Genomic DNA, 13,933 nt, shown 5'->3' with positions numbered 1-13,933 from the left:
GTGATGTAGCGGGCGGGGTTTCATGTGTGCAGGGCGGGGCCCCGTTTCGGTGGGTGGGGCTTGGAAGGGAGGCTTTAGCGGATAAGGCGGGTCAAGAGCCGGCCGGCTCTGAGGGGCGGGAAGGAGCCGGGCGGGGTTGCGGGACGCGGCGCTCAGCTCCCACCGCTGGGCGGTCAACAGCGCGGGCCTGGCGGAGCGCGGCAACGCGCGGAGATCGCGAGGCGACCGGGGCCAGCTGGGCCCCCGGCGGCGCGCCCCTCGGCCCGGCCGGGAGCCGCGCCAGTCGGAGCCCCTGGCCGAGGGCTGCCAGCCAGCTTCTCAGCGCCCATCCCTCCGGAGAGCAGCCGGGGGGCATGACCGACCCACCAGGGGCGCCGCCGCCGGCGCTCGCAGGCCGCGGGTGAAGAAGAAAGTCCGTACCCGCTCGGCCCGGAGCGAGGAGGCGCCGCGAGACGAGGAAGCGCCCCAGATCGAGGAGGCGCCCCCGGCCGAGGAGGTGACCCCAGACGAGGTGATCCAGGCGGAGGAGGTGACCGAGACCGAGGAAATGGCGGCAGCCGGGCTCAGCGTGACCGTCACCCACAGTGAGCGCCGGCCGGCAGGGTGGGCTGGGTGCGGGCTCGAAAGGCCTGGCCACGAGTCCTCCAGAAGCGGGTCCCTGGTACTTGTCCCTGCGTCCGGGAGTGTGGGGTCTCGGCTCCGTCCGTGGCGCCGACTTCTGTGGGACTTGTGGCCGGGGCCTTTGGCCATTTGTTGAGGCCTCGGTGTTGCGTGGGCCTGACGGTGTGTGTGTCATTGCGGGTTCTGTGTCCGGCCTGTGTTTGGCCATGTTGCGTCCGTCCCGTGTCTGTACAGCTGCGCGTGTGAGGAATCTGAACTTGGTGCTCGGCGGGGCGTTTGCTATTTATTGTCTTCGGAGTGTGTCTGTTGCCGCCTGATTGCTGTTTGAGTGGGCTGTGGGGCCCCGCGCGACACTCTGGGCACCGGGCTGTTGGAGTTAGCCAGAACTGAACACGTGTGCTTCAGAGCCGAGGCCGCCAGGTTTCCTCAGAACCACCCTAGGGAACCCCGGAGGGCCTCTGGGTCCTGCAGCTTTGAATGACCTTGGGGCCTATGTCTCCAGTTCTTCTCTCTGAGCTGCTGGCAAAGCTCAAGTCCTGGTGCAATGCACAGGACACGGGCTCCATCTTACTGTCCACCCACCTGGAAAGGAATTGGCACCTCTGCTTCAAAACGAGATTCTCTGCTGTTGGCACTCATTCATTTATGTTTTTGCACAGTGCCAAGCATGGGTGTACCTGTGTGGGCCCAGTGGCAGAGACTGGGAGGAAAACAGACCCTTGACAGCAAGGGAGACAAGGCCAATACTGGACAGGGTTACAGGAGGGAGATAGGTGGCTTGCGACGCAGAGTACAGCCTTGGGAATCAGCTAGATGTAGGGTTCAGTTCTGACTCCATGGGTTGGGTCTCCGAGGCAGCTCTTAACTGACCTGAACTGGCAGTTTGTTTATAACAGGTAGTACTTGCTTCGTGGAATTGTTCTTCATGTGTGAAACGAGTCTAGTACAGCCCCGTGTGTCAGTGCTTCACATACTAGCGCTCATTCATGTTGTTAGCTGTCACATGAGAGGAAGCAAAAATTCTGGAGCAGGTCACCAGAGGCGAGCTGGGTAGACAGGGGCAGGCCCTTTGCAGTTGGGAGCATATGAGCTGGGCCTTGGAGGCTGATACACAGTTGTAATAAAATTTCGTCAGCCTCTATTGGTCGATGTGAAAGAGTTAACCTCCACCCTCTTCTGTCTCCTCAGGCAATGAGAAGCATGACCTTCATGTCACCCCTCAGCAGGGCAGCAGTGAACCAATTGTCCAAGACCTGGCCCAGGTTGTTGAAGAGGCCATAGGGGTTCCACTGCCTTTCCAGAAACTCATATTTAAGGGTAGGTATCTTTTCCAGCTTTGAGCCCTTTTGGCTAAAGGATAGATTAAAACTACTTAACCTTACCTGAAGGTAACTCTTTCCGTTTTCAAACTGGGACAGTATATATGTGTGTGTTCATTCATTCCCTCAGCAAATATTTATTGAAGACCTGCTATGTATTGGACACGTTCAGTCACCTGGACAGGTGTTTGATTTGAAGCCACATGATGGCTGCAGAAATCTCATCATTTTTTTAAAGATTTATTTATTTATTTGAGAGGCAGAGGCAGAGAGAGAGGTCCTCCATCCGCTGGTTCACTCCCCAAATAGCCACATTGGCTGGAGTTAGGCTGGAGTTGGCATGATCCAATGCCAGGAGCCAAGAGCTTCTTCTAGGTCTTCCACGCAGGTGCAGGGACCCAAGGATTTGGGCCATCTTCCACTGCTTTCCCAGACCCTAGCAGGGAACTGGATTGGAAGTGGAGCAGCTGGGACTCAAACTGGCACCCATATGTGATATTGGCACTAGAGGTGGCAGCTTTACCTGCTATGCCGCAGCACTGGCCCCAATCTCGCCATTTTTTGAGTGCTTGGTCAGACTAACCAGGCTAGGTTAGCTGCTCTCCATTATAGGTTCACGTGGTGCTACCCACCACTTCTGCATAACTTGTAATGAAATACAATATTATTTTTAAATAGTTGTTTTCTTAATTGCTTAACATCTAATTTCTTTGTTAGAGTAACAAAATCCACAAGGGCAGAAGTACTGCCTTGTTTCCAGTGCACGGCATTGTGCCAGCTCAGAGAAGGTTTTTTTGATTTTGATTAATTTTTATTTATTGAAAGGCAGAGAGAGGCAGAGATCTTCCATGCCTGGTTCACTCTCCAAATGGGTGCAATACCTGGGGCTGGTCAGGCCAAAGCAAGATATCCAGAATTCAGTCTGTTTCCCGTTGGATTGCAGGAACGCATGTACTTGAGCTACCCAGGATGTACATTAGGAAGCTGGAACTGACAGTGGAGCAAAAACTAGAACTCAGACACTCTGATAAGGGGTGCAGGCATCCTAAGTGTCATCTTTAACCATTGCCCCAAACTCAGGGTTTTGAACAAACTTATGGCTGGAATATTGCAGGTCCAGTAGATGATGCCTTTTTCTGCTGGGACCTACTCCCTGCCCACCTCTGTCCTCTGTCATCCCACTTGCATGGAAACCCATGATTCTCGTGTTTGATAGGGGTAGATTTATCTCATTGGGTGCCAGTCCTTATAAAGAATTTAGTAATAATGAGCATTTTATTATTTCATAGCACAGCTGCTTATCTTTTTTTTTTTAAGATTTTATTTAAAGATTTGTTTTATTTAGCAGGCAGAGCGATAGAAAGAGAGACAGGGAGATCAGTCTTCCATTCACTAGTTCACTCCTCAAATGGCCATAGTGGCCAGGGCTGGGCCAGGCTGAAGCTAGGAGCCATGAACTCCATCTGGGTCTCCCATGTGTGGTGGCAGGAAGCCAAGCACTTGGGGTTTCTTTCATTGCCTTCCTAGCACATTAGCAGGGAGCTGAATTTGAAATGGAACAGCCAGGACTCCAACCAGCACTCCAATATGGGACACTGGCTTCGCAGGCTGCAGCTTAACCCACTGCACCACAACGTGGATTCCCCTTTTCTTTTTAAAACATTTCATTTCTGCATTATGAAAACAATAGATATTCATGTTTCAGAATAAAGAAAGGCACAAAGAAGAAAATGTTCCCCTGAATAAAGCTCCTCATAACACTTTATAATATTTTTTTCTTGTAGCATTGTGCCATTATTATTCATTATGGCATTGAAAATTCTTGGGAAAAAAAGGAGCTTTGATGCCTAAAAAGTCTTCATTGGTTTGGTTAATCAGTCCCCTATCAAACATGTTTGGTTCTTTCCACTTTCTCTCTATCATGAATACGATTGTATCGAGCGTTATCATATGGTAGTTATTGTGCAATCACATGTCTGGTATTTATCCTAAATATCTAAAAGTGAAATTACCAAGTCAAGATACTCTCTAAAAAGGTTATACCAATTTATCCTTGTCTCATTAGTGAATACACTTGTCTATTTCCTGTACACTTGCTAAAAATCTATGTTCAGTGTTAAACATTTTTTACAACTTGGCATACCTATCTCCTCTTTTCAGGAAAATCTCTGAAGGAAATGGAGACACCATTGTCAGCACTTGGAATACAAAACGGTTGCCGGGTCATGTTAATTGGGGAAAAGGTAAATGGCTTTTTCCACCAGAATTCGTGAGACTCATATGACTGAAGTCCTTTGTGGTTCTGTTAAGAAGGCCAGAGTGGGGACCCAGATTCTGCACTGGTGCAGCGCCTCTCTAAGCAAGCACTGTCTCTGTTTGTCTGATGGGATTGCCAGTCTGCACCGGACAGTGCTCTCTAAGCAAGCAGTCTGTCTGTCTGATGGGATTGCCAGCTTGGCTGTTCCCATGCCCTCCTGCTCCTGTGGATCAGGCCTTTTTGCTCCAGGACTTAGGAGCTGCTGTGCCTCCTCAATAATGTGGCTTTGTCTTGGTGGTAGAATCTCTGTCTGGTTAAAACAGTGTCTGGGACAGGCTTCTTTCTTATTTTCCTGGTTTAATAAGGACTTGTTTATTTTGAGAAAAAGGTCCCGCAGTATCAACTTTAGAAACTATTATATGCCGGCGCTGCGGCTCGCTAGGCTAATCCTCTGCCTTGCGGTGCCGGCACATAGGGTTCTAGTCCCGGTCGGGGCGCCAGATTCTGTCCTGGTTGCCCCTCTTCCAGGCCAGCTCTCTGCTGTGGCCCTGGAGTGCAGTGGAGGATGGCCCAAGTGCTTGAGCCCTGCACCCCATGGGAGGCCAGGAGAAGCACCTGGCTCCTGGCTTCTGATCAGTGCGGTACGCCGGCCACGGTGGCCATTGGAGGGTGAACCAACAGCAAAGGAAGACCTTTCTCTCTGTCTCTCTCTCTCACTGTCCACTCTGCCTGTCAAAAAAAAAAAAAAAAAAGAAACTATTATACTACTTTTTTTTCTAGAGGATGCATTTGACAAGCCGCTTTCATTCACAAAAATACATTGTTGTAGTTGTATTGAACAGTCCCACACAGCACTCTTACATGGGGTAGAACACACACATCTCTTTTTTTTTTTTTTGACAGGCAGAGTTAGACAGTGAGAGAGAGATAGAGAGAAAGGTCTTCCTTCTGTTGGTTCACCCACAAATGGCCGCTACGGCTGGTGCTGCGCCAGTCCGAAGCCAGGAGCCAGGTGCTTCTTCCTGGTCTCCCATGAGGGTGCAGGGCCCAAGGACCTGGGCCATTCTCCACTACCTTCCTGGGCCACAGCAGAGAGCTGGACTGGAAGAGGAGCTACCAGGACAGAACCGGCGCCCCAACCGGGACTAGAACCTGGGGTGCCAGCGCCACAGGCAGAGGATTAGCCTAGTGAGCCAGGGTGCCGGCCACACACATCTCTAACTCAAAGCCTTTTGCAGGTACTACTCTCGAAGTTAGAGAAGCAGCTACTGAACTGGTGTATGAATGGGAAGAACTGTACTCCTTGCATTGACAAGAGATTATTTTGGAGACAGTTGATAAAAACCATACATTCTTTTTATTGTTAACTCATAAAGAGGTATCAAAATTAAAAGCAAAAATTACAGGGTAAGACTTAACAAAACTAGGGGCATCAAAGGAAGTGAAAATGGGACCAGGCATAAGGCAAAATGAATTAATGAACAAGGGAGTGAACTCTGCAAAGGAGTTATTGGCTAAAATAAACCTGTAAATATTAAAAATAAGTCCCATGTGCCAGTTTCAATAGCCTTTTTCCCTTCACTCTTTTGCTAAATGCTCCCACAAAAGGAGAACCTTCTTCGACTAAAAGGCCTGGTTCAGACTCAGTTCTTGCCTGGGAGCCAGTGGGTGACGGGAAAGGGTGGTAACGGGTGAGGGTGGTTGCCCTGAGGTGCTGAGAGGGCTGTAGCAGCCCTGCATTGTGACACAGTGGAACTCTTGAGCATGGGAAGTTTCCTGAGCTGGCTGAGTAGACAGGGGGCAGAGATTAGCAAAGTGGGGCTAAAGAAAATCTAATACAGACTAGGAACTGTTAGGAGACGTGGCCGCAGAGAGGAAGGAACGAACGATTTGGGAGAGTGTACCAAAGCAGGAAGCCGCTGGCCCTGACCACCCGCTGTTTAGGTGAGAGAGGAAAAATATTCCAAATATCAGAGAGAATAGTGAGGGGCAGGAGGCATAGTTTCGTCATCTCTCTCACAGGGTCATGATAAGGTTTAGAAAAGTAGTAAGGGCAGGTGTTGAGCCACTACTTGGGATGTCTGCATCCCGTATCTGAGTACCTAGGATTGCGTCTCTCCTCAGTTTCTTATCCAGCTTCCTGCTAAAGTGCACCCAGGAAATAGCAGATGAGGGTCCCTGCCACACCCATGTGGGAGACCTGAATGGAATTTCTGGTTCCTGGAAGTGACCTGGTCCAGCCTAGGCTGTTGTGGGCATTTAGGGGGTGAACCAGCAGATGGAGGATTGATTTGTGTGTGTGTGTGTATGTGTGTGTGTGTGTGTGTGTGTGTGTGTCTGTCGTTCTGGCTTTCAAAAAATAAATAAATAAAGGTAACATTTTTAGGATAGTGACTGGCAGGGCCAGTGTTGCAGCATAGCAGGTGAAGCTGCCACTTGAAACATCAGCCCCCTATATTATAGAGACCTGAATGGAGTTTCTGGCTCCTGGCTTTGGCCTGTTGCAGCCATTTGATTTGGGCAGTGAACCAATGGATGGAAAATATCTCGGTCTGTCTGTCTCTCCATTTCTGATGCTCTGCCTTTCAAATTTTTTTTTTTAATAAAGGGGTAGTGATTGCTTGTAGGAAATGTTCAGTAACCATTTGCTGTCATTATCCTCATCATGTTAAAATGGAAAGCTGACTTAGAAGCCAACAGTAAAGGTATAATAAAAGTCCGCCTATCTTGCCCTCCTGGACCCCTCGCTGTGGTTCATTGTAATTTATTAACCTGCCTGACTTCAGTCTGGCCGTTGATCAGCCTGGGTCTGACGAATCTGTTCTCTGAACTTGAGCTGTCAGGACCCTCACCAGAATGTTTCCCTCACATCTTCTCTGTGGCATGAGTCTCTATAGATAGGAAAAAAAATTTTTTTTTTAATTTGACAGGTAGAGTTATAGACAGTGAGAGAGAGAGAGAGACAGAGAGAAAGGTCTTCCTTCCGTTGGTTCACTCCCCTAATGGCCACTATGGCCTGCACTGCGCCAATCTGAAGCCAGGAGCCAGGTGCTTCCTCCTGGTTTCCCATGCGGGTGCAGGGACCCAAGCACTTGGGCCATCCTCCGCTGCCTTCCCTGGCCACAACAGAGAGCTGGACTGGAAGAGGAGCCACTGGGACTAGAACCCAGGGTGCCGGCATCACAGGTGGAAGATTAGCCAAGTGAGCCACGGCGCCGGCCTGTAGGTAGGAAATCTTAATGTATAACCCTCGACTTGGTCTCCATGAAAACCAGGAAACCACAAAAGCCAGTTAAGACCACTCTGTAGGGGTGTGGTTCATCCCAGTTATGGTCAGATTTTTTTTTTCCAAATAGAGGCTACTTTGCTTGGTGATTATTGACTTCATTTTATTGTTAAATACTTTAGAACTGTCCAGAGGAAGAGGTTGAACTAAAGAAGTTGAAGGATTTGGAGAAGTCTGTGGAGAAGATAGCCAGCCAACTAGAAGAGTTGAATAAAGAACTCAGTGGAATCCAACAGGTAACCTCTTTCCTGAGCTTCGGTTTGCTACCTTCTATAAGAGCTTTGTGGATATAGTGTGCGATTGTGAGTTGGGCTCTGCAGGCAGACTCCCTGGCTTCAGATCCTGGCTCTACTTTTCTTTTACTCTGGGCAAGTTTGTCTTTCTCTCGGATTTCTCATCTGTGAAATAGCAAGTAAGAGTGTTTCCCTCTTAAGAGTTGTGAGATCTAAATAACATAGATTAAGCAATTAAGCCTGACACTAAGTGCTGTCGTTGTTATTGTCAAACCCCAGCCAGCACCCATTCATGCTCAGAGAAGAGTGCTAGGCTGGGATCATGTGCTGTCTGAAAGGACAGGTAGCCTCTCACAGTCCAGGCTCTTGTAAAGAACATTTTGTTGCTTGAAGGAAGGATCAAGTTGAGCATGATCCTAGTGGGGTAGGGAGATCCTATTCAGTTCCTTAAATTAGGGGTGGGTTGCTGAAACCCAGTAACAATTAGGAACAGTCCAAGACCACTTATTTCCCCAATACTTGTAACATTAATGAGTACGTGTTTGTGTTTTAATTATGAAAGTAATACAGGGGGCCAGCACCGTGGCGTAGCAGGTAAAGCTCGCTGCCTGCAGTGCCAGCATCCCATATGGGCGCTGGTTCAAGTCCTGGGTGCTCTACTTCCTATCCAGCTCTCTGCTATGGCTTGGGAAAGCAATGGAAGATGGCCCAAGTCCTTGGGACCCTGCACCCATGTGGGAGACCTGGAAGAAGCTCCTGGCTCCTGGCTTTGGATTGACTCAGCTCTAGTCGTTGAGACTGCTTGGGGAGTGAACCAGTGGATGGAAGACTTCTCTCTCTCTGCCTCTGCCTCTGCCTCTCTGTAACTCTGCCTTTCAAAGAAATAATAATAATAAAGAAAGCAATATATGTTGATAAATGAAAGTGTTAAATGCATGTACAGGCACTAATACAGAAAATAAAAATTATCTATAACTATTACTAAAGCCTGAAATGTATTTTTTAATTTGATATAATGTTGTATGTGCTTTGTAAATTTTTCCTTTATTAGATAAAAAAGTGAGGTGTCTTCCTATATCATTGAAAATGATCATACTTTTCAAAACTGGCATAGTATTTCATTGGTGAATGTGTCATAGTTTACCTAATCAGTTCTCTATCATTTATTATCTGACATTTTTCCATTATATGTAATGAATCTTTTCAAAAATATATTTGTTTAATGTTTGTTTATTGTCATCTACTTGAAAGAGTGACACACAGAGAGAGATCTTCCATCTGATTGTATATTCCCCAAATGCCCACCATAGCCAGGGTTGGACCAAGCTGTAGCCATGAGCCAGGCCCTCCATCGAGGTCTCCCATATGGGTGACAGGAACCCAAGTACTTCTACTTCCAACACACTTTAGCAGGGAGATGAGTTGGAAGCCAAGGCTGAACTCCATCCCAGACACTAGGATACTGGAGGTAGGCATCCTAAGCGGCTGATTAACCCATTGCTCCACAGCACCTGTCCCTGTAATGCTTCTTTGAATGTCCTTAAACTTAAATTTTTTTGACCATTCCTGAGTTTGTTTTTTTTTTTCAAAGATTTATTTATTTATTTGAAGGGCAGAGTTACAGAGAGGCAGAGAGAGAGAGAGAGAGAGAGAGAGAGAGAGATCTTCCACCCACTGGTTTATTCCCCAGATGGCTGCAACAGCCAGAAATGGACTGTTCTGAAGCCAGGATCATTCTATGGGTCTCCCATATGAATGCAGGGGCCCAAAGACTTGGGCCGTCTTCTGCTTTCCCAGACACATTATTAGTAGGGAGCTGGATCTGAAGTGGAGCAGCCAGGACTTGAACCAGCACCCATATGGGATGTCAGCACTGCAGGTGGCAGCTTTACCCATTTTGCCACAGTGCTGCAGTGCTGGCCCCTCCTGACTTTTTTTGGGGGGTAAAATAAGTATTTTGAGTTGGAATTGCTGGGTGATGTTTAAAACTCTTGCTCCATGTTGTCAAATCTGCGTCTCTTGCTCTCAGCTTTGATAAACATTTTCAGAGCTCCATACTATCCAATTCTTGCTACCAACTAACTGGTCATTGGATCAAGAAATGTGAATCAATAGTAAGACCATTTAATAAAAATAATGAGTGCCATTGCCACTTGTTAGCATATGTCTATGCCATGAGTCGTGTTAAGCATCTTAGTATATTCCCTCTATGGTATATACATACCATAGCCTCCGTATTAAAAATGAGGACATGTGGGGCAGGCATTGGGTGCAGTGGTTAAGATGCTGGTTAGGACACCCATATCCCTGGTTGGAATGCTTGACTCTTGCTGCTGATTCCAGATTCCAGCTGCTACAGAGCCTGGAGGCAGCAGCGATGGCATGGATGGTTTAAGTAACTTGCTCAAGACCACAAGCTGGTACATTTCAGTCAGGACTCAAGCCTAGACCTGTCAGACTCAGCCTGCGCTCCTAAGTTTGCCTCCTGTGAACAAGTAAACATCTGGGACTGGGGGCTTCACCAGAGCTAGGCCCCAGGAGGTATTTGCAGCCACAGAGGGCTGCATGAGATAAACCAGCCTGCAGCCTGTTTTCTCCAGAGGACGTTCTGAGGCTGAGATGTGATCTGGCCTCCTAGAGCAATGGTAGACTCACGGTGTGGTCGCTTCATCGGTACCGTGTATGGCGTTTCCCGCCAGCCTCACAGAGCTCTTACAGTAAAGCATTATTCCTCTACAGGGTTTTCTGGCCAAGGATTTGCAAGCTGAAGCTCTCAGCAAACTTGATAGGAGAGTAAAAGCCACAATTGAGCATTTTATGAAGATTTTGGAGGAGATTGACACCCTGGTAAGCAAATAGTTCACTGAGAACTGTATTTCTGTGACAATATTTGGTTAACTTCACGCTTTCCGTGATTCCCTCCTGTTGCATGAGCAAACCCATTCCCCAGGGACAGTGAGCATCTGCTGCTGTGTGAAGGCACAGAACACTCAGTTCAGCAAAGGGCTTTTGTCGGATGTGTGTTTGTGGGCCATGTAAGAACTAGCATCTGTCATCCTCATGCAGCTGGGCCCAGGTGGCCCCTGTTCTCATGATCAGAGAAACCACAGTGCTTGCTTTTCCCTGCTCCTCAAGCCGCTGGTAGTTCCAGTGAGCTTCTCTCCCATCCAGAATTGCACCAGACCCAGATCTTGGGAGGCTTCTGAGAGTCGCTGAGCGCAAGCTGTCTTTTACAGACAACAGTAATGGTATTTCCAGCCTGATGCTTCCTTCTTGCTGGGGAACTGCTCTGTGCTTGGGATTCTGCTGAGGGGCGAAGGTGGGGACCGACAGGAGGTTGTGCAGAAGGAACAAAAGGTACGTTTCCTGGCACAGTGAGGCGTGATGTGTCCAGGCATAGTAGGCAAATGTAGGAAACAGTGAAAGAAGAAAGTCTGTTCCAGGTCGTTTTCTGGTCATTGAGACATTGAGAACAAAGGGCACTTTTGGGATGCAAGGCATGGGAAGGGCCATGTAAAAACTAGGGCCAGGGAAGCGATTCCTGAAAGTGTGCATCTCATTTACTTCAGTGACCTGTGACCTATTTAGTGGGCTGTGTTCCTGACAGGTCCTCATGTCATCTTCACTAAGGATTGCTTATGTGTCAACTTACTCTTTCATAGATCCTACCAGAAAATTTCAAAGACAGTAGACTGAAAAGGAAGGGTTTGGTGAAGAAGATCCAGGTGAGTGTTGATGTCTGGGGTATGTGTTTATCTGGTTGCAGCTCGGTAGAGTGGAAGTGTGGTGTGCGTCCTGGCTTTCTTTGTTTATTGCTTGTTTATCATCATGAACCCAAAATATCAGAAAAGAGCTTCCTTCATGTCCCTGCAGTTGTATTTGAATTTAAACCATGCAGGGAGAAGGCTCACTGGAGAACAGATAGTGCTAACGTACTACAGAGTTCCAGGAGGCACATTCTTGTGTCCCCTGCAGTTGTGCAGTTATTCAGTTGCACTGCAGTGACCTAGAGGCAAAGCTTCCTGGCCTCGTATCTTTTGGGGAATTGTTGGCCTAGAACATGGTCAGAAACCCTGGTCCTGTGCTTCCTTGCCCTCCCACCTTCCCTTTCCCTTAAAGCCTAGGCCAGGAGCCCATCTCCATCCATGCACGAGTCCCCCAGAATGGCTGAGTGAAGAGCCTTGTGTGGGCATTGGTTGCCTGGCCCTGGCTGGCCCTCACTGCCCTGTGTCTGTCTTCTAGGCGTTCCTAGCTGAGTGCGACACAGTGGAGCAGAACATCTGCCAGGAGACTGAGAGGCTCCAGTCTACAAACTTGGCCTTGGCTGAGTGATGTGCCCTGAAGAGGAGCTGTGCTACCCGGAAGAAAAGTGCCACCAGCTTCTCTGGAATGGAAGTGGCCTGATTTTCCCCTGGGCTACCAGGGGCAATTGGCCAGTTGCCAATTTTCCTCCCCCTACGCCAGTTCTCAGTGAAAAAGTGTCTTCGCGATCTTAAGTTAGAGCTCCTGTCTGTTTTCCCCTCTGTCTGTTGAGTCGCTGTGCTGTCCAGCAGCCCACCTCTTCTGGAAAAGGCATTCTCTGCCCAACTGTCCCAGTCTGGTGACTTCCGGGTGCTTTCTATGGGCTGGGGAGAGCTTGTTTGCCCTGAGCTAGCTCCCGGTTTATAGGCTCTCCTGGCCTTCAGGTACACAAGAGCTTTCTTGCCCTGGTGATCCCATAGACTCACAGATGGAAAAGCAGAATCACCAGAAGGTTGTGGCCACTCAGGAATGCTGACAATGGCATGGAATGGGTGTTCGCCACACAGGCAGTCCCAGTGTCCCTCACATCTGGCTGGGTTGTTGGTTTACAGACCCCGCTCAGCCCTAGGCTGTGACGTCAGGCCCATTCCTAGGTGAGACTTGTCATGGATAGATTTCCTCTTCCCCATGCAAACCTTCAGCAGGTCAGAACCTGGTGCTGACTGAGTCTCTGCTTGAAACAAGGCCACAGCCATGGCTTAGGAAGGGCTGAGACGGGGAGCCGGAGAGTAGAACAGCAGGTGGAGAGACCAGCACCAACGAGAAGCTTCTCAGGAGTGACATGTGCTTCCTTCAAAGGCGTCTGGGCCCTGTACCCTCATGAGTGCTATTATTTCCCTCAAGGTTGTTCTTGTCTGTTTTTACACCTTCCCCCTCTCCATTGTTATTAAAAAGTTTGTATGTCCACCATCAAGTAGAAGGGTGTTTTGTGGCTCTCATATTTTCTGTTGCATAAAGTTGAGAGTGGTCCTGCATGCTAGAATTCTCCTTAGTGAGTTGCTGTCACTTTATTCTTTTTCTTTAATTTTTAACTTACTTTTATTTAAAGACAGGGATCTTTGATCCGCTGGTTTACTCTTCAGATGCCCACAATAACTGGGGCTGGGCCAGGCCGAAAACAGAAGCTCAGAACTCAGTGAGTCTCAGGCCGGCGCTGTGGCTCACTGGGCTAATCCTCCACCTTGCGGCGCCGGCACACCGGGTTCTAGTCCCGGTTGGGGCGCCGGATTCTGTCCCAGTTGCCCCTCTTCCAGTCCAGCTCTCTGCTGTGGCCAGGGAGTACAGTGGAGGATGGCCCAAGTGCTTGGGCCCTGCACCCCATGGGAGACCAGGAGAAGTACCTGGCTCCTGCCTTCGGATCGGCGCAGCACGCTGGCCGCAGCGTGCCAGCGTGCTGCGGCCATTGGAGGGTGAACCAACAGTAAAGGAAGACCTTTCTCTCTGTCTTTCTCTCTCACTGTCCACTCTGCCTGTCAAAACAAACAAACAAACAAACAATGAGTCTCACCCATGGTGGCAGGGACCCAAATAGATGACCTATCATCTGCTGCTCCTAGGGCGCACATTAGCAGGAAGCTGGAATTGTAAGTGGAACTGGGACTCTACCTCAGACATTTGAGTGGGATGCCAGCATCTCAAATGGTGTTTTAATCACAGTGCCAAGCACCCGTCCCATGTCACAGGGCCCAGGAGACAGGCTCTGAACAGGCCGCTCTGAGGCCCACTTTAATAGAGAGGAATTCCCTGGATTCCCAGACCTGTAGGGCCGGGTGGGTAAGACCTCAGTAGCAGAGTGGGAGTGGAGGTAGACAAGTGGACTAGGCTCACCTGCAAATTTAGTAAGAGTAATTCTATCTTTTTCTATTTTTTTAAAGATTTATTTATTTATTTGAAAGTCAGAGTTACACAGAGAGAG

The 13,933-nt window shown here is 48.7% G+C and overlaps 1 protein-coding gene across 1 annotated transcript; it reads left to right on the top strand.

The window, feature by feature from the left end:
• The first annotated feature begins 99 nt into the window (after nucleotides 1-99).
• BAG1 (BAG cochaperone 1) lies at nucleotides 100-12,931 on the top strand. The gene is made up of 7 exons (XM_002708031.5): nucleotides 100-584; nucleotides 1,810-1,938; nucleotides 4,101-4,183; nucleotides 7,606-7,719; nucleotides 10,456-10,563; nucleotides 11,379-11,441; nucleotides 11,959-12,931. The coding sequence occupies exons 1-7, from the start codon at nucleotides 548-550 to the stop codon at nucleotides 12,046-12,048; spliced, it is 624 nt and encodes a 207-aa protein (XP_002708077.2). The 5' UTR covers nucleotides 100-547; the 3' UTR covers nucleotides 12,049-12,931.
• Nucleotides 12,932-13,933: the final 1,002 nt, after the last annotated feature.

Source organism: Oryctolagus cuniculus, chromosome 1 (assembly GCF_964237555.1).
Source record: "Oryctolagus cuniculus chromosome 1, mOryCun1.1, whole genome shotgun sequence".
Lineage (NCBI taxonomy): Eukaryota > Metazoa > Chordata > Mammalia > Lagomorpha > Leporidae > Oryctolagus > Oryctolagus cuniculus.
This window is presented reverse-complemented; position numbering and strand designations above follow the sequence as displayed.